This window comes from Heteronotia binoei, chromosome 21 (genome assembly GCF_032191835.1).
Source record: "Heteronotia binoei isolate CCM8104 ecotype False Entrance Well chromosome 21, APGP_CSIRO_Hbin_v1, whole genome shotgun sequence".
NCBI lineage: Eukaryota > Metazoa > Chordata > Lepidosauria > Squamata > Gekkonidae > Heteronotia > Heteronotia binoei.
Window position 1 is genome coordinate 25577718 of NC_083243.1, and position 20878 is coordinate 25598595.

At 47.3% G+C, this 20878-nt stretch overlaps 1 protein-coding gene across 2 annotated transcripts in view; it reads right to left on the bottom strand.

Annotated features, from left to right (window-relative positions):
- The window catches only part of TDRD9 (tudor domain containing 9), a 182700-nt gene that overhangs the window by 122887 nt on the left and 38935 nt on the right, over positions 1 to 20878 (bottom strand). For both annotated transcript variants that reach the window (XM_060262919.1, XM_060262918.1), the window contains exon 2: positions 2504 to 2610. In XM_060262919.1, the coding sequence (XP_060118902.1) occupies positions 2504 to 2610 (107 nt within the window). The remainder of the gene's footprint in view (positions 1 to 2503; positions 2611 to 20878) is intronic.

Here is a 20878-nt window from a genome sequence, read left to right on the forward strand (position 1 = left end):
GCTGTTTGCTGTACACTGGATCCTACTATGTACTTTTGCATCATGTTAACACTCTTTGCCTCTGAAAGCCAATTTAGTGTAGTGGTTAAGTGCATGGACTCTATTCTGGGAGAACCAAGTTTGATTTCCTACTCCTCCACATGTACCTAAGTGACCCTGGGTCAGTCACAAGTTCTTGCAAAGCTATTCTCCCAAGAGCTGTTCTCTCAGAGCTCTCCCAGCCCTACCTACCTCACAGGGTGTCTGTTGTGGAGAGAGGAAGGGAAGGAAATTGTAAACTGCTCTGAGACTCTGAGTGAAATCAAAATCCAATCTCCTCCTCCTCCTCCTCTTAGTTCTGTTTTTTAAATTTCTGGCTGGTTTTACAGCCAAAATACTACTTCACTGTTTACTGAATGTCTCATCCTGTTAACTGTACTGATTCACTCTGCTTACTCCACCATAACTCCCAGTGACAAAGGAGGTCTATACAAAACACAAGAAAATATTAAAATCCACCTCAAGAACCATAAATCATAGTGTTAAAATAATTTTAAAAATATATGCTACTGTAGTTATTTTTATATAAAAGAACAGACATAGTTATGACATTTTGTAAAAGGATCACTGAGAAAGACATGAAGCACATTTTCATCTTGTATAGTTTACAACACAAATGTTCTGCAGATCATACACCTGTCATTAATTTACTGAAAGAAATTTATTTAGATTGTATTGATATATAGTAATGGGGTTGTTTTTTATCAATGTGTTGGTTTAAAGGAAAACCACACATAAAGGAACAACTTTTTAAGAAGATTGGAAAAGTAAACCTGTAACCAATGCATAAACCCAACCAGAAAATTATGAGGGAACAGACACTCTGAGGTAAAGATTTTACCTCAGAAAGCTGAGATAAAAGTTGGCTTAGGAGTACTGCGCATCAGATCTCCAAGTCTATCCCTCCCTGCTTTCTGGTCCTTCAGCAGTTTTTTCCTGCCTTGACAAAGGAAAATGCCTCTTATTAGCTGTCACAGGAAGCTGTACTGGGCACCATCTCTCGTTCCACTGTGGGGAATCACCCCACAGTCAAGGATGCCTTTTTTTCCCAGTGAAAAAGTTCTGCATGCCCCATTTTAGTTAAATTTCATCTTTGGACCCAGAACAGGAATGCCCCATTCTCCAGCCCCCACTCTCAGCCAAATACAAAATTGAGACTTCTTTCTTCCTTGCATCTCTTCAAACTGTACTCTCTCTTGCCAGACAACAGGAGAACATTAGCACTGGTCCCACCATAACTGATAGGGAGGTCCTGGCTGACAGCTGCTTTGAGCCACTGAAGAACCATCTTCTGATTGTTTTGGGTTCATTAGTAGGACATTGACTGATCGGACCATTAGCAAGTCATGGAAATAAGAACAGAAAAAGGAAACGGATGGAAGTGCTGTCTACTATCCAGCATTGCTTACAAGTATCTAGCTTTTGCAGAAGTGTATGTAAGGCGTGAGGATTTCTAATTGGTGTCCCAAACCATCCCTGAAATTCTATGTTTCCTAGAAAGGCATATTCTCCTCTCTGCCCAAACCACTTAAATGGGCAGAGAGGGACTGGACTGCCCAAGCCCTCTGCTGGCCCCTGCTTCTAAGGTTACCTTTGGAAGTTCCAACTGACTAGAACTGGAGGGGAAGGAACGTTCCTTCCCTTCCCTCCCACCCACAGTATTCCTGTTCTGGGTCCAAAGATGAAATTTAACTAAACTGGTGGGATGGGCAGAGTGAAGCAGGACAGGTCTTTCATGTGTGTATGTGTGATTTTTTTTTTTGGCCCGCCCTTCCCATAGGACAGGCTCAGGGCGGGTTACATCATAAAAACAACCAACACTAAAAAACAATAAAAGACCAATTTAAAATATATAAAATCTAAAACTGCCGAGTGACAATAGAGACTAAAACGGCAGGTTCTGCCTCACAGACATGGCCTATTGTCCAGGTCCAGCAGATCTTATATAGCATTGGGATGGAATGAAGCGAGGGAGGCCAGTATCAAGTGACGTCCACTGCCTCAGCTGAAAGCCTGGCGAAAGAGCTCTGTTTTTAGTCTATACCAATGTTTACAGTTTACTTACAGAATAAAGGCAAAAGGTGCCACTGGACTCAAACTTTGTCCCATTGCTTCAGATCAACACAGCTACCCCTCTGAATATGTATTTCCCTACCCATACTTTCACCCTGACCTGGATGACCCAGTCTAGCTGGATCTTGTCAGATCTCAGAAACGAAGTAGCATCAGCCCTGGTTAGTATCTGGATGGGAGAACACAAAGGAAACCCAGGATTGCTACACAGATGCCGGCAATAGCAAACCACCTCTGAACTTCTCTTGCTTTGAAAAATCTATGGGGTCACTATAAGTCAGCTGCAACGTGCCAGCACTTTCCAGCACCACTTATACTTTCACTGTGATCATCTATGATATTTCATGATCCATTCTTAGAATGTATGCAAGACTGCACTGATAAAATTTACCTGGTTCACATGGAGGACAATTGTTGTCTGATGCACCAAGTTCATTGGCCTCCAGCTGTCTGTATCTCTCCACATATTCTGTGCCAGTACTCAGCTCAGGCTGTATGCTAAAGGGGAGGGAAGAAACAAAATCTTACTCTCTCTCAAAAAAAGTACACATCCTTAAGAACCTCCCAAAAAATGAACCAAAAAGCTTTCTCCTGACCCACGGCACCAAGCCTTTCCCTCTGCCACGAAAAACAGAACCAAAACTGAAAACAGACAGCCCATCTCTTAAGCAACAGAATGCTCCAGGTCTCAAGCACACCAGAATTACTTACCGAGTACAAAACTTTAGGAGATTAAACATTTCTTTACATCAATATTTATTAATAGCAAGCTTGAAGTCTGGCAACAATCCCAGCGACGTGACGCATGCCAATTCCTGTTCACCCCTGTCCACTTGCCTTCACAGGTTAATCATAATGTTCCCACCCCCTGGGTCTGCTTTTCCACCTGCAAAAGCAGAACTGCTATGGCAATACTATTCTGACACATCTCAGAGGAGACCGAGGTGTGACCTACAGTGCCACTTTCATACCATCATCGTGAAGATGTGATAGTCCTTAAGGAAGCATGAGAGCTGGGACAGGCTACAGTGTAGGGTTTTCAAAGCAAAAGACTTCTGGAGGTAATTTGCCATTGCCTGCCTCTGTGTAGCAACTCTGGACTTCCTTGGTGGGACTCCCATCGAAGTACCGGCCAGTGTTCCCTTTAACCTGAGTTAACGTGAGCTAGCTCACAGATTTTTAGCCTCCAGTTCACACATTTTTGTCTTAGCTCAGGAAGGATGGCCCCAGAGCACACTGATTTATGCAATAGCTCGCAACATTAAGGCCAGTAGCTCACAAAGTAGAATTTTTGCTCACAAGACACTGCAGCTTAGAGGGAACATTGGTACTGGCCATGACTGATTCTGTTTAGGAATACTGACCATGACCAATTCTGCTTAGGAATTCTTAAAGGAGTTTTTTTCCAACTACTTCATGTTTGTTTATTTAAATATTTACATAACGTCTTTCTCTTCAGGAGTGGACTTATTTATTTGATTTGATGGGATTTCTATCCCACCGATCCTGCCAAGGTATGTAAATGAAAAAACCACCAAGAGACACCATAAATTTTAAACAAGACAGTGTAATGTAAAGGTCAGTGGTGTTCTGACAAAGCTTGCACACAGAACTTCAAATAGAAAACAGCATGTAGCAAAAAAAAAAAACATTAACAGAAGACAGTTCAAAAGCAGTCTTTCCAATCACAAAGGAGTGACAATAGTCCAGTATTTAGTTCATGGAACTAAAAGAAGCCCTTCCAAAGTCATCTGTTCTAGATATCAAGACATTTCATCCGTCTTTCTTCAGTTTGGAGACTTATTTATCACTGGAATCCAATCTTTACAATACATTCACAGGAGACTAACAAGGTAGGCTCAGGGCAGGTTACAGACATAATACAATATAATATTACAGTAAAATCATAAAAACCTCTATTAAAAACAATGTGTAACATACAAGTTGTAGAACAAACAGATGGCAGTATCTCCACATCTGCTCACTGTCATCCAGTTTCCAGATTTAAAGCATAGTACTATGAATAGTGTGAGTAGATGAGAATAGGTCTGGGCTGATTTACAACAGGGTTACAGTCAGAGGTTTGAGCAGATTTCAGAGGATGGTAGAAGATAAGAGGGCCTGGCGTGACTTTGTCCATGGGGTCGCAAAGAGTCAGACTCGACTTTGCGACTGTACAACAACAAACAGTAGGAGCGTTGATCATATTCTATGTTCATGGCTTTAATCCAGGGTCGTTTTGTAGAAAAATAGGTGACAGAGCTCATTAGCATACCTCATTAGCAAATGCCGCCCCCTCACCAGCCAAAAGCAACCCGATGCAAGAAAGGAGAGCCCCAGGCAAGTGAGGCCTGCTTGCGCTAGCTAGAGACCCAGGCAGCCCAGGCAGCCCTCGCTCACCTGGGGCTCTCCATAGCCGTCCTTTCCCCAGTCAAAAGGGCAGAAAGCCACCCACCACCCAAAAAAACATAAGAAATGGAGAAAGGGTAGCGTGGGCTTCTCAGGGGTTAATGAGGGCTGCTGGGGTGTGGCAAAGCTCCTAGTGACTGGCTGGCTGCCTGCTCTCCTAATCCAGGGATTGTTATGCAGTTGCACCTATGGCCAAGGTAGGTGGGGAGAAGGAGGGGGAACCCTCAGAAAGGTTCAGGAGCTGCACTCCTGTGAGCTCCTGCTAAATTCAAGGCCCGGCTTTAATTAAAAGCCTGGCGGAAGAACTCCATCTTACAAACCTATGTATGTCAGAGATCTGCTAAGACTGCAGATCTTTTAAAAACTGATCGAGTGAACACCTATTTCAGACTAATAACTTTCAGAACCTTAAATAAACACCACATACTTAAATAAACCAAACATACCAGATTAGCCCTTCTACAACACGCAAGATACTGATCTTCACTTATAACTGTCTGAGAAACATAAAGTGACAGGGTGTTAAGAATGACAAGCGAACGATGAGTGTTTAAGTGGAAAAAATAAGATGTACCAAAACCATGGGAAATCACTCTCCAAACACAAGCGCTTGTGACAGTGTGCCCTCTTTTCACAAGCCCAGCTTATTTCCCAGGCCTTTATTTTTCCACTTTAATACCCGATTTGCCATTCCTTCTTAAACGTGCTTGTTAGTGATGAGAAGGCAGCTTCACTTAAAAGCCAATTGTGTAACCCAGAAGGCAGGCTCTCATCTGTACGAATGCTTGCACAAACCCCATCACACCCTCCTTGGCCAAGGAGCAATGTCTCTCTTTTGTCTCAGCTCTAACAACCCCATGTCATGTTATGACGCATGCTGCGCCCCACACAGCACTGCTGCGGAAAGCAGAAGCCCCATGCCAAGTCCTCTCGTTTCCTCATTCTGTAATATGTATATGCGCTCTTAACTAGGTCATTGCTTCTATCAGTGATGCTCATTCAGTGATTCAGGAGCTCCATGTGGCTTTGACACAGCACTGCTTTATGCTGAGGAGACAGTAGGAAGGCGGATAGGGCAGCCTCTCCTCTCACTCCAGACCAGGGCTTTTTTTGTAGCAGGAATTCCTTTGCATATTAGGCCACATTCCCCACTGCTGTAGCCAATCCTCCAAAAGCTTACAGGGCTCTTCTTACAGGGCCTACTGTAAGCTCTTGGAGGATTGGCTACATCAGGGGTGTGTGACCTAATATGCAAAGGAGTTCCTGCTACAACAAAAGCCCTGCTCCAGACACACATGAGACTGGCTAAGGCTCAACACTGGTGGAAAGGACAACCCTCCATGCTCACAAGTTTACTGGTAGCTTAAAATGTAGATGACTGGGGAAGGCAGTGGCAAACCACCCCGTAAAAAGTCTGCTAAGAAAATGTCATAATGTGACATCACCCCATAGGTAGGTAACGACTCAGTGCTTGCACAGGGGACTGCCTTTACCTTTAAAATGTTATAGTCAGGGCTTTTTAATAGCAGGAACTCCGTTGCATATTAGGCTCCACCCCACCCTGATGTAGCCAATCCTCCAAGAGCTTACCATAGGCCCTGTAAGCTCTTAGAATATTGGCTACATCAGGGGGTGTAGCATAATATGCTAAGGAGTTCCTGCTACAAAAAAAGCCCTAATATATTTAATAAGAGTTATAGCTTATTATTTTATGTGTGTACTTGATCAGGTGGCACACAAAGCAGTCACGTCACTCTTTTGGTTGATGGTAAAATGCTAATGTAGGTCTCACATAAGCCACAGAGTTAGTACTACATTGGCTAACCTGTGGCCAAGAAAAGGAAACTCCATGACATCACAGCTCAAGTACAATGGGAAATCTTCAACACGTGGAATGCCATTTTTAGCAGCAGCCTATTGTTGAGCATAAGTATCAATAGAACAAGTTAGATGTGTGTCTAAAGACACATATATAAAAGAGTACAAGCTCATCGATGAGCTACACATACCACAAAGACCTACACATACCACAACCACTTCGAGAACACCTGATACTCTCTTAGATCAGTCTCTGTATTCTAAATCCCATTCTGGGATTATAAAATTCTTTCATCATGGATCTAAACTCACGACAAAGTACATATGCCTGTAGCCCAATGACTCCATGGCTTCCCCCATTGCATTTGAGACACAACTTTTAAGCTACTGACCTGCAAAATCTTGAACAAAATCTTGAACTCTATAAAATTATACAAAATCTTGAATTCCATATGCCATACACAACATCTATATACCATACACTACATCTCTCAATATTAAGACCACCATTTTATGGTGTCTTTGCACCACATTCAAAATAAGGGGCTTTGACAAAGGAATTTATGCTTTTCCCTGTCAAGCATGCATATTTCTGAGTGCCATTATAGTCCACAAGACAAAGAGCAAAATACCAGGCTCTCCTGCTCCCCCCTCATTTACAATCTAAGGGCAATAATAAATCCATCTGGCCCAAGGATGTTTAGGTTAGCCTTGCTGGTAACAGTGCGATGTGCCTCACCCCCAGATTCACACAGACAGGTCTTATCTACTCACAGAGAAAGTGCGAGAAAGGGAGATGTTTTTATTAACCTACATTCCTTAGTAATAAAAGAGATACAGTACTTTGTAGTAACCTTTGAACCCATGACTCAAATTGCATCTGTATGTTATCCTTTGACGCTATCTTATAAAGTAACTATGTAAGTCTGTATACGTCATTACTTCCAAGGATTTTGTCCTTGGTAAAGCTATGGAGTTTCTACAATAAAGCAACTTTGATTCAATAACAAAAGACTGATTATTGGGAAATATCGATGCTTGACATTCCCAAAGGATCATGAACAAGTTGTACGCCTTGCCCACCCCTCTTCCCTCCCCCCATCTATTTTCCTTCCTTCCCTCCTTCCTGCAGATAAACATCTGATGTTCATGTCTCGCGGCTCTCAAACATCTGACGTTTATTCTATCTGGCTCTTAATCAAGTTTGGCCACCCTGGCTTATCCAGACCCTCCTTGGGAAACTGATTCCTCATCAGCAATTCTGCCAGTTTTTCATATTCCCCAGGAACTATACATTTCAGATCTGCTCTTAGAAACTTAGAATCATCTTAGAAACCAGACACGCTCCATCACAGCAAGTTTCTGCAAGCAGAAAACCTGATACAGCAGAGAGAAGCAAGGTTGAGCTACTTTTCTGCTTGCAGGCAATTTAACACAGCAATGCAATACCACAAGCAGCATTTCTTTCCTCCTGAGACTTAATGATAGCCTAGCCTTTTCCCCACCATGCAACTTCTACATTTATGGAGGAAAGTAACATCAAGTCACAGGCAACTTATGGCAACCCTGTGTAGGGCTTTCAAGGCAAGAGATCCCTTTCTCTCTATCAGGTCTACATAGAGCTAGTAAAGTAACACAGACAAATCCACAGACAGCCAAAAAGAGAGAAAAAATTCAAACAACAGGTCTGCCTCTAGCAACATGGCATAATTATTTTCCTCCAGCTTCTAATTTACTTATATGAGAACACAGGATCATTTCTCTCCAACATTCTGAAACATCCAAAAACCACCCAGAAAGCCTTGGTTTAAAACTGAAATGAACATAACATAAGAGAAGCCATGTTAGATCAGGCCAATGGCCCATCCAGTCCAACACTCTGGCCACTGATGGACCTCTCTCTGCTCCATATTTTTTATCTAAACCCCTCTTGAAGGTGGCTATGCTTGTGGCCGCCACCACCACCTATGGCAGTGAATTCCACATGTTAATCACTCTTTGGGTGAAGAAGTACTTCCTTTTATCCGTTTTAACCTGCCTGCTCAGCAATTTCATCGAATGCCCACGAGTTCTTGTATTGTGAGAAAGGGAGAAAAGTACCTCTTTCTCTACTTTCTCCATCCCATGCATTATCTTGTAAACCTCTATCATGTCACCCCACAGGCGACGTTTCTCCAAGCTAAAGAGTCCCAAGCGTTTCAACCTTTCTACATAGGGAAAGTGTTCCAGCCCTTTAATCATTCTAGTTGCCCTTTTCTGGACTTTCTCCAATGCTATAATATCCTTTTTGAGGTGCGGCGACCAGAATTGCACACAGTACTCCAAATGAGACCGCACCATCGATTTATACAGGGGCATTATGATACTGGCTGATTTGTTTTCAATTCCCTTCCTAATAATTCCCAGCATGGCATTGGCCTTTTTTAATGCAAACGCACACTGTCTTGACATTTTCAGTGAGTTATCTAGTCAGTCAGTCAGTCACATTTTATTTGTATCCCGCCCTCCCCGACCAAGCGGCTCAGGGCGGCTAACAGCAAAAAAACCTCAATAATACATTATACAATAAATAAGGACAGGTTTCTTACCTGTAACTGGTGATCTTCGAGTGGTCATCTGTGCAATCACACATATGGGTAATCCGCAGGATTGGCCCTGACCTCGGAGAGTTCAAAGCAATCTTGATCGTAGATCTGGCGCGCCTCCCACTCGTCCCGGGGAGGAGGCATCCACTGCGCATGCCTGGACGAGGGGGAGGTGCTTAGCCACTCAGTTTCTTCCCGCCGCCGGACAGGTGGAGACAAATGTGCTAGATGAGCGTCCAGCAGCGGGGAAGGCTGGGTGGGTCTGTGTGATTGCACAGATGACCACTCGAAGATCACCAGTTACAGGTAAGAAACCTGTCCATCTTCTTCGTGGTCTCTGTGCATTCACACATATGGGTGATTAGCGAGCTATTCCTTCGGAGGCGGGTGCTGGATCTGCAAGAATATGTATGGTTAGAACAGAAAGGTAATGAGCGCAGTACTCACAGTAGTTAGTCAAAGATGGAGCGCAGCACAGCTTGTCCGAAGGAGGCATCACGCCGGGCACGGACGTCAAGAGCGTAGTGCGAGGCGAAGGTAGACGTAGAGGACCAGACGGCGGCGGCGCAGATGTCCTCTATAGGGATACCCCTCATGAAAGCCGATGAGGCAGCAACGGCTCTGGTCGAGTGAGCTCGTATGTGTTGAGGGACTGGCTGCTTCGCCAGTTGGTAGCAGAGTTCAATGGCGGCAACAAGCCACTTGGAAAGTCTCTGAGTAGATATTTTGCTGTCCTTATTGTGGGCGGCGTAGGTGACAAAGAGTCTTGGGTCCTTACGGAATTGGCGGGTTCTGTCTATGTAGAAGGCTAGGGCCCTGCGTGCGTCCAAGTTGTGGAGCGCCCTTTGTCCTGCATCCGCGGGGTGCTGGAAGAAGGCTGGTATGGTGGATTGTCTTCCCAGATGAAAGGGAGAGACGACCTTGGGTAGGAAGGTCGGGTCGGAGGATCACCCTGTTGTTATGAAAGATCGTATATGGTGGGTCCGCCCTGAGTGCACAGATGTCGCTGGCCCTCTTACCTGTGGTGAGAGCCGTGAGTAGCGCTGTCTTCCATGATAGCAGGTGTAGTGGAATAGAAGCCATGGGCTCAAAGGGTGGTTTCATGAGCTGGCTTAGGACGAGAGAAAGACTCCAAGTAGGTACAATTTGTTTGATTGGTGGGTGTAGGCGAATGATGCCCTTGAGGAAGGCTTTGGTAGCATGGTGAGAGAAAACTGTCGTGCCCCCGATGCGGGGGTGAAAGGCAGAGATGGCTGCCAGGTGTACCTTTAGCGAAGAGTGTGAGAGTCCTGCCCTAGAGAGTGTTAGGGTGGAAGCTAGCACCTGGGATATGGTGGCGCAGCTGGGGTCGAAATTGTGTTGTGAGGCATAGTGAGTGAAGCGCTTCCACTTAAGTAGACAGGATTTTCTAGTGGATGGCTTTCTGGAGTTCACTAGGACCTGACGGACATCAGGGGGAAACTCTAGAAACTGATCTTCCAGGCTGTCAATTTGAATGATGCCGGATTGTGATGAAGAACCCTGCCGTCCTGTTGGGAGAGGAGGTCCTGTGCTTGAGGAAGTTGGAGGAATGTATTGTTGGACAGAAGCAGCAAGGTTGTAAACCAGGGTTGGCGCGGCCACCATGGGGTTATTAGGATGCAGTTCGTGCGGTCTACCTGAATCTTCTGTAGAACTCTGGTGATAAGTGGAACGGGGGGAAAGAGGTAGTGTAGTGCCCCGTTCCAAGTTTGGAGGAAAGCGTCCCCTCTGGAGAGTTGGGATGGTGGGCCTCTCATGTAGAAGTGGATGCATTGGGCATTTGATGGTGAAGCAAATACATCTATCTTCGGGGTTCCGAAGATGCTGAAGATCTGTCGGATGTACCGGCTGTTGATGGACCACTTGTGGTTGTTGGTCGAGTGGCGGCTCAAGGCATCTGCCTGGGTGTTTTCGGCTCCTGGTAGGTGAACGGCCGTGAGGAAGTTGCCCTGGCTTATGCTCCAATGCCACAACGCCAGGGCCCTCTTGCAGAGTCTGATGGAGGCGGTGCCTCCCTGCCTGTTGATGTAGAAGACCGTGGCGATGTTGTCGGAGGTGACCTGGACATGCTGGTTCCTCAGCGATGGAAGGAAGGACCGTAGAGCCTTGTGCACTGCGAGGAGCTCTAGGCAGTTTATGTGGAGGGAGCGTTCGTAGTCTGACCATTGGCCCTGCACCGTGAGGGCTCCCAAGTGGGCTCCCCATCCCCACTTGGAGGCATCTGTGGTGACGATCACCGAGGGGGGTGCCTGTTTGAACGGCATGCCCCTGTGGAGGTGATGTTTCATTGTCCACCATTTGAGGGATGTCACGATGTGTAGCGGAAGGGTGAGTATTGTGGACTGGTGCTGTGTGTGAGGATGGAAGGTCCTGACGAACCACATTTGCAGGGGTCGCATGTGCAGCTTCGCGAAACATAGGACTGCTGTGGTTGCTGCCATTAGGCCTAGCATTCTCTGAAATGTGAGAGCTGTTTGGGAGCGTTGGGCGATGATGGTGTTGGCCAGAGACCGTATGCTGAGTACTCTGTCCTGAGGTAGGGAAGCTGTTTGAGAGACTGTGGAGATGTCTGCTCCTATGAACTGAATTCTCTGGGTAGGAGCTAGTTTGGACTTTGATAGGTTGACTTGGAGGCCTAGGGTGGCCAGGAGAGAGAGGGTAGTGGAGACGTCCAGTTGCAGTTGTTCCTTTGAATGGGCGACGATCAGCCAGTCGTCTATGTATGGGTAAATTGATATCTGTTGCTGACGTAGTGAGGCGGCTACCACTGCCATACACTTGGTGAAGACTCTTGGGGCTGTGGAGAGGCCGAATGGGAGGGAACAGAACTGGAAGTGTTGTTCCCCGATGGCGAACCTGAGAAACCTTCTGTGATGATGATTGATTGTAATGTGGAAATAGGCATCCTGAAGGTCTATGGACGCCATCCATGATTGTTCTGGGATGAGCGGAAGAATTGCCTGGAGTGTGATCATACGGAATTTCTTGTAGGTAATGTGAAGGTTGAATTTGCGGAGGTCGAGGATGGGACGGAGTCCTCCGTCCTTTTTCGGCACCAGGAAGTAGCGGGAATGAAACCCGGTGCGATGGTATTGAGGTGGAACTGGTTCTATCGCGCCCTTGTCCAGCAAGGACGCGATTTCCGCCTGCAGGGGTGTGGACGGAGGTGTGGTGAGGAATCTGTGGTGTCTCGGAGTGGATGTAAACTCTATTAGGTAGCCCCTTTGTATGACGGCAAGGACCCAGGAGTCCGATGTTATGGCTCTCCAGGCATGGTAGAACGGTTGCAGTCGAGTGTGTGTGTAAGGGTTTGGCTGAGGGGGGGAGACTGGACGGCTCGGGGCAGGGTGGTCAAAGAGACGGCTTGGAGGTAGCTGCGGGTTTCTTGGTTGTCTGAGGGCGTGATCTGTGTTGAAAGGACGGTTTGGACTGTGGTGGTTTACGTCTCCATGGTTCCTGCTGTCTTGGAGACCTGGTTCCCTTGTAGTGGCTGGACCTCCAATTCCTCTGTCTACTGAATTGGGGTTGATGTTGGGAGACCCCCAGTCGTTTTGCCCTTTTTCTGCCATCGTCTACTGATGTGAGTATGTCATCCGTAGTTGTGTTAAATAAACCAAGGCCATCGAAGGGCAGATCCTCAACCTTGTACTTGATGTCAGGTTGGAGGGATGAGGATCTAAGCCACGCGTGTCTGCGTAGGGCTATGGCTGAGGCCAAGGTTCTGGAGGAGCACTGTGCAGCGTGACGAGCTGTATTGATTTGTTGTTTGCTCACTCTGGCCAGCTCCTGCAGGGCATTGGTCGCCGATTTCTGGGATGCCTCAGGTAAAGAGGGGATCAATGTGTTGAGAAAGGTCGTCAAGTTATAGGCGTATGCTGAGAAGCACGCCATGTAATTGTGTATCTTAGTCGTGGCCGTTGTGAGGGAGTATATCTTCCTCCCAATAGTGTCGAGCTTTTTGCCCTCCCGCTCCGGAGGCACTGGGTGTCTGGTTTGCTTCGACTTCGAGGAGGAATGGACGATGATCGAGTTCGGAGCCGGGTGGGTGAATAGAAACTTCGAATCAGGTGCGTGTATTTTGTAAAGGGCTTCAACCCTCTTGGATGTTGGCGGTACCGATGCCGGTTTGTCCCATGCTTCTTTGAGCGTTTCAAGGAGGACGGGGAGCATGGGGAGGGATGAGCTCGGTGGAAGATCTGCATGCACTAGGTCGAATACGACGTCCGAAACTCTGGGTGCGTCGGTATTTAGTTTAAGGTTCAGTGAGTTTGCCATATTCGAGACGAGGTCGAGGTAGGACCTTGGGCTCTCTGACGGTGATAGGTCTGCTGGCTTGGCTATATCGGACTCCGGAGATTGTAGGTCCGAACCCGAAGAGTGGTCGGAGTCGGAGAGTTCCGCTTCGGAGTCGTCATCGGTTCCTTGGTGCGGTTCAGGCTGGGGTTGGAGGGGTGCTGGCTGTTTGTCGGGTGCAGCGTGTACGGGCCCGGGTGGCGAAGGGGGTTTCGGTTCGGCGCTGAGGCGAGTGGAGTCGTCACGGTGCCGAAGAGGTCTCTCGAGATCGGGGTGGTGTCTGCGCGGAGACACGTCACGGTATCGAATTCGGTCGGGTCTGTCGATGCGATATCGGTACCGAGGAGATTCATGATAGCTGCGGTAGTGGCGGTCTCTCGGGTCCAAGTAGTAGGCGTCGAAGGAAGGCGATCGTCGGTGCCTTCTTCGGTCCCATGGAGACGGAGACCTGGACCTCGACGGGGAGTAGTAATAGTATCTCTCCCTGCGGCGGCTGTGGGACCGGCAGCAACTGCGGGACCTTGGTCTGGTTGGGAGAACCCTCGAGGTCGAGGGTTCCCTGGTCAGAGAATGGGCATCCAGCGGTTGCGAGAGGTCTATGAATTGACGGGGGTCGAGAGGACGGTGGCTCGTAACGGATATAGGAGAGTGGGTCTCCAGTATCTGGTCAGGTGGAGAGTTCGGGATCGACGGAGACTTGGACGAGATGCGCACGATTTCTATTGGTGTAATAGATGGTGTTGCTGTCGTCTTCGATGTCGGTGTTTTCGGGATCGAGCCGGAGCCGCCTGCGGTCGGGTTCAGTGTCTTCGGTTTGGTTGTGGTCGAGCCCGTGGTCGGGTTCGAACTCGTGTGTTGCCCGGTTTGGTCTGAGGGTCGATGTCTGGTCTTAGGCTTCTTTGAGCTGGCATTGCCCGTCGGGTCCGCGTGGGCGGAATCGGAGCAGTGGCGCTTTTTGGTGTCGTCCGACTTCTTGGTGTGCTTGCCGGACTTAGGCTTGCAGGGACCCTGAGCCACGGAAGCTGCCGGCTGCGTCTCTCCCGCGAGAAGTGGGGAAGATGGCGCGAGCTGTTGTTGTCCGCCATGCGGCATGGTCGGCCGGAGGGAGGTTTCCATAAGGTGGCTCCTGAGCCTCGCGGCGCGATTCTTGCGGGCCTGTTTGCCGAATTGGCTGCAGTGCACGCAGGAGTCTGTACGGTGGGTCTCTCCGAGGCAAAACAGGCAAAGAGAGTGACCGTCGGACGAAGGGATTTTGGAGGAGCAGCGGGTGCAGCGTTTAAATGTTATTTTGTCCCTTCCTTCCATCCGCCCGGGGGGGGGGGAGGGAAAAGTCCGGGAAAATAGTAAAGAGAGGTTTTTTGGGGGTTTTTTATACGATACCAGGAGAAGTGTTGAAGATGAAGTGAAGAAAAGGTGGATTGTGAAGATTGCAGTGAAGAAGTTGGAGATCAACGAGAGAGGTGCGATCCGGTTGGCGGTAAGGAAGAAACTGAGTGGCTAAGCACCTCCCCCTCGTCCAGGCATGCGCAGTGGATGCCTCCTCCCCGGGACGAGTGGGAGGCGCGCCAGATCTACGGTCAAGATTGCTTTGAACTCTCCGAGGTCAGGGCCAATCCTGCGGATTACCCATATGTGTGAATGCACAGAGACCACGAAGAAGATCATTTAACTACAATTAATTAAAATCCATTAAAATTCTAAAAAACATTAGTGCATTTAGTGCTATATTCGCTGGCAAGTTTACTTGGTAGTTTAGTAGTTTCAGCTGGTGAAGGCTGTTTGGAACAAGATGGTTTTGCAGGCCCTGCGGAACTGTTCAAAGTCCCGCAGGGCCCGCATTTCTTCTGGGAGCTGATTCCACAGCTGTGGGGCCATAACAGAGAAAGCCCGAGTACGGGTACTCTGGAGTCTTACCTCCTTTGGCCCGGGGATAGTCAGCAGGTTCTTCCCTGCTGACCTCAGTGCTCTCTGGGGTTCATACGGGGAGAGACGGTCCCTAAGGTAGGCAGGTCCTTGGCCATATAGGGCTTTAAAGGTAATAACCAGCACTTTGTAACGAATCCGGTATATAACTGGAAGCCAGTGCAGTTCACGCAGCCCCGGCTGTACGTGCTCCCGCTTTGGGAGCCCCAGCAACAGTCTGACAGCCGCGTTCTGCACTAGCTGCAGTTTCCGGGTTTGGCACAAAGGCAGCCCCATGTAGAGGGCATTACAGTAATCCAGTCTCGAGGTGACCGTTGCGTGAATCACTGTTGCCAGGTCCCGACGCTCTAGGAAGGGGGCCAACTGCCTTGCCGCCTCAGATGAAAAAAGGCTGACTTAGCAGCGGCTGCTATCTGGGCCTCCATTGATAATGAAGGCTCCAGTAGAACTCCCAGGCTTCCGACCCGGCGCGCCGCTTTCAGTGGCGCCCCGTCAAAGACCGGGAGAGGTATTTCCCCTCCCAGAGCGCCCCGACCTAAGCAAAGGACCTCTGTCTTCGCCGGATTCAGTTTCAGCCCGCTCTACCACGACCCCAAGATCTCTCCCTTGGTCAGTCTCTGCCAGTTCACATCCCATCAACTTGTATTTGTAGCTGGGATTCATAGCCCCAATGTGCATTACTTTGCACTTGGCCACATTGAACCTCATCTGCCATGTTGACGTCCACTCACCCAGCCTCAACAGATCCCTTTGGGGTTCCTCACAATCCTCTCTGGTTCTCACCACCCTGAACAATTTAGTGTCATCCGCAAACTTGGCCACTTCACTGCTCACTCCCAACTCTAAATCATTTATGAACAAGTTAAAGAGCATGGGACCCAGTACCAAGCCCTGCGGCACCCCACTGCTTACCGTCCTCCACTGCGAAGACTGCCCATTTATACTCACTCTCTGCTTCCTATTACTCAGCCAGTTTTTGATCCACAAGAGGACCTGTCCTTTTACTCCATGACTCTCAAGCTTTCTAAGGAGCCTTTGATGAGGAACTTTATCAAAAGCTTTCTGGAAGTCAAGGTAAACAACATCTATCGGGTCTCCTTTGTCCATGTCACGAGCTGGGGCCAGGCCAGGCGAAGTCTAGGGGCAGTCCAAGGTCTGTAGCTGGTGAGCAAAGAGGGTTCAAAGTGCTGAAACCAAATCACAGTTCAGGTATCGCAGGTCAGAGGTTCAGAAGCCGAAGTCAGGGGGTCCAGAAGTCAAAGCCAACGTCAAGGGGTCCAGAAGCCAAAGTCAGAAGCCGAAGTGGATGCTAGAACGTCAGGTAAGTGACTAGTTGCTTCCACAAAGCCTTCTCCCAAAGCCCACAGCTATATAGCCCTCTGCTGTCTGATGCCCATTTGGACTAATTGCTGACTCAGTGGGTGGCCAGGATCCTGCTGAGACTCAAGCATCCTCACTCCTAGAGGGGCCAGAGATCCTTTTAGAACTCAGGGCTCAGGGAGCGTCTTGCTCGTGAGCGTGCCACCCTCCTCCGATCCCTGAGGTCCTGACGAAGGCGGTCACGCACACGAGCCACCCGAGAGGGCGAGGCAGGGGAACTTGGATCTTCTCCAGTAGGAGGCAGGGGCACTGGTGCCGGTGGCAGAGGCACTGGTGCAGGTGGCAGGGGCACAGTTTCTTCTACAGGCTCAGCTTCTTCTGCAGGGTCCCCAGCACCCATGACAGTCAACATGTTTGTTCACCCCCTCAAAGAAATGTAACAGGTTAGTGAGGCAAGATCTTCCCTTACAGAACCCATGCTGAGTCTTCCTCAATAACCCGTGTTCATCAATGTGCCTACTCATTCTGTCCTTGATAATGCTTTCTACCAACTTTCCCGGTATTGAAGTCAGACTGACTGGCCTGTAATTTCCCAGATCTCCTCTGGAACCCTTTTTAAAGATGAGCGTGACATTTGCTACCTTTCAGTCCTCAGGAACGGAGGCAGATTTCAATGAAAGATTACAGATTTTTGTTAGAAGATCCACAAGTTCAACTTTGAGTTCTTTCAGAACTCTCGGATGTATGCCATCCAGACCTGGTGACTTATTAGTTTTTAATTCGTCCATCAGTTGTAGGACCTCTTCTTTTGTCACCTCAATCTGACTCGGGTCTTTCAACACCCCCTCCAAAATTAGTAGTTCTGGGGCGGGCAAAAAGTTCTCATCTTCCACAGTGAAGACGGAGGCAAAAAATTCATTCAGCTTCTCAGCCATTTCCCTATCCTCCTTCAGTAATCCTTTTATCCCATGGTCATCCAAGGGCCCCACTGCCTCCCTGGCTGGTTTCCTACTTCTAATATATTTGAAGAACTTTTTATTGTTGGTCTTTATGTTTTTTGCAATATGCTCCTTCAATGCCATTCAAATTATATACTGTCACTAAGTATCTGAACAAGGGAGTGTGAAATTCATTCATCACCAGGGGCAAGATGCTAAATGAATTTACATACTTCAGATGCAAGTAATTAACATACTTTACATGAATTTGAAAGCTGGTGAAAAGATGAAGTCAACCATTTCTAAATAAGATGACTTGTTTACTTAACTTCATTAATACATACCCACTTTCTCTCGGGTAGGAACCCGAAGTACCTTATAACCATCTCCTCTTTTATCCAGTTTGGAGAGCCAGTTTGGTGTTGTGGTTAAGTTTGCAGACTCTTATCTGGGAGAACCGGGTTTGATTCCCCACTCCTCCACTGCACCTGCTAGCATGGCCTTGGGTCAGCCATAGCTCTGGCAGAGGCTGTCCTTGAAAGGGCAGCTGCTGTGAGAGCCCTCTCCAGCCCCACCCACCTCACAGGGTGTCTGTTGTGGGGGAGGAAGGTAAAGGAGATTGTGAGTCGCTCTGAGACTCTTCTGAGTGGAGGGCAGGATATAAATCCAGTATCATCTTCATCTTCTTATTATTATCCTTATCACAACCTTGTGAGGTAGGTCAGGCTAAGAAAATGTGACCAGCCCACAAAATCACCCAGCAAGCTTCCACAGCAGAGCAGTAATTCAAACCTGGCCCAACACTCTAACCCAGGGGGGTGTTGAACTCATTTCCAATGAGGGCCAAATCCGACATAAATGAGACCTTGTTAGGCCAAGCCATGTGTGTCGTACAATGTAATGCCAAGTAGCAGAGATATAAACTTTATAAAGGCAAACGACGTTTTTATTTAAAAAAAAAACAACCTTAACATAAAACAAGCTTAGAACATTAGCTCTCAGTCTTAAAGACGCATTCATTGTATCTCTCCCATAAGACCCAGGGAACTGGGCAAAGGAAGCTCTGGCTCTTTCCTTCTTCCTCCAGGAGACCAGGAGGGGAGGAGCCTCAGCCAACAGAAGGAAGAGAGGCTTGGCTCAGTAGCTCTGCTGTGCTATTGAGAAAGCCTGGCAACGGGTACGAAATATGGAAGAGATGTAATCGAAATAAAAAGAAGCTGGACTATAAGAAAGATACAATATGGAATAATAATGAGGATGGAATGCGTTGGAACGAATTTGTTATGCCCCCTTTACACTGATATTTTCTTTCTATTGTTCGTCTTTTTCTTTTGATGTTTATTTTCTCAATAAAATATATAAATTGTGAAAAAAGAGAAAGCCTGGCAAAGCAAGCTCTCCCTCCCCCCGCTTCCTCCCCAAGAGAAGAGCCAATGGTGAAAATAGAGGTTTTGCTCTATAGTTCCTGTGAAATTGAGCAAGCCTTGCAAAGTAAGCTGAGATGCAGAAGGAAGCAAGAGAGAGGGGGAGAAGAAAGCAGATGCAAAGCAAGTTGTTATGTACAAGGAAGCAAGACAGGGGGAGAAGTTAGCAGATGACAGTCCTCCAGGGGCCTCATCTGGCCCCCCGGCCACATGTTTGACCCCCCTGCTTTAACCAGTACATCACAGGCTCTCATTAATGGAAACTGGGTTCCACTCAAATGCATATTGGAGCTCACAGGCAGGCAGAGTACTCATAGATCAGAACTACAGCATAGATACCAACTGGTACCAGTCTTCTCAATTTTAAATGGCTTTGACAAGACAGTTATGGCTATTGCACACAATAAGCTGCCAAAGGCCAGAAACCTAGTATGAAAAGCTGGGGAATACCTCTCTTTCCTCAAGTTCAATTTGCACTGCAGTGGTTAATGGGATTTTAAAAGGGCAACGATGTCTGTTCCAGATTTCTAAATGTGAAAAATATAATAACGGCCCCTGGCAAAACACAATCCTCTTGAAGGACTGGGTCTCATCTGCAGTTTTAAAAAGAAGAAGAAAAGGTTTACAGCCCCCTCCCCATCAAAACAAGATGACCATCAACTTAACCTTGTCAGTCAGTTGTCATGTCCAAGCCATCACAGGGATGCCCAGAGACAGTACCCAACCAACGTATGCCAATCACAAGCCCCATTCAGGGTCATCACAGCATACCAGTGTACTGGAAGGTTGTGACATCGGCTGAAATAATTTGTCCATGGATTAGAGGTGAAGAACTACACCAGGGACAGGTGAAACCACAGCAAAAAGAGAACAAAACGTTTTATTGACAAAACACACAGAGACTGCTTGCCCGAGCTCCTTCTGCACTCCGATGCAGCTGCACAGCAGAAACAGAACAAAATATCTCATTGACAAAACACAGAAGACTGCTTGCCCAAGCTCCTTCTGCACTCCGATGCAACTGAACAGCCAAAAAAGAACAAAATGTCTTATTGACAAAACAGACTGCTTGCCCAAGCTCCTTCTGAACTCCAATGCAGCTGCACTGAAAGACATTAATCTTAAATGGCAGCAGGCAATGTAGGATGCAGGGGAGGGAATGTTTTATTTTGGCAGCTTTTCAAGTATCTTGGCATGCTGCACCTGTAGTGTAAGCAGGGGTGGAATTCTATCAGGAGCTCCTTTGCATATTAAGCCACACACCCCTGATGTAGCCAATCCTCCAAGAGCTTACAAAAAAGAGCCTTGTAAACTCTTGGGAGGATTGGCTACATCAGGGGTGTGTGGCCTAATATGAAATGGAGCTCCTACTAGAATTCCATCCCTGAGTGCAAGAAAGCACACTCCTGAATACCAAAATTAGAAGTTGGGTTCAGAGGGAGAATGAACCCTTAGAAATTTATCATGAGTGGGCCCCCTCCTTTGAGGAAAGGAGGACATCTTGCCCTCCCATCGTCATCAGGTTTCTTTCCTTCTATGTCACTGTCTCTTGTATCAATATATTCTATATCAGGGGTGTTGAACTCATTTGTTACAAGGGCTGGATTTGACATAAATGAGACCTCCTCAGGCTGGGCCGGGCCATGTGTATCATAAAATGTAATGCCAGGTAGCGGACATATAAACTTTATAAAGGGCACAGACACACAATTAAATAATTTTTTAAACTGAAAATATTAGCATGCTAGCAATATTTTGTTTTACAGTCTCTGATAAATGTCACCTCTTGCTATGAATTATTGAATCAAAAACTGCAGACAATGTCTGTGATGTACCAGTCTTGAATATGTTGGCAGCTTGAATATGTTCAGGTGTGCACATCTGTAAATTGCAAACCTACTTTTGATTCATTGACATTCATTACAGACATCTCATGGTCAATGCTTTGAGCCTAAGACCCAGAGGAACATGTAGCAGCTGGGCATTGTAAGCTTCTGTACACAAGTTCCTTCATGTGCTGGTCAAGAAAATGTGA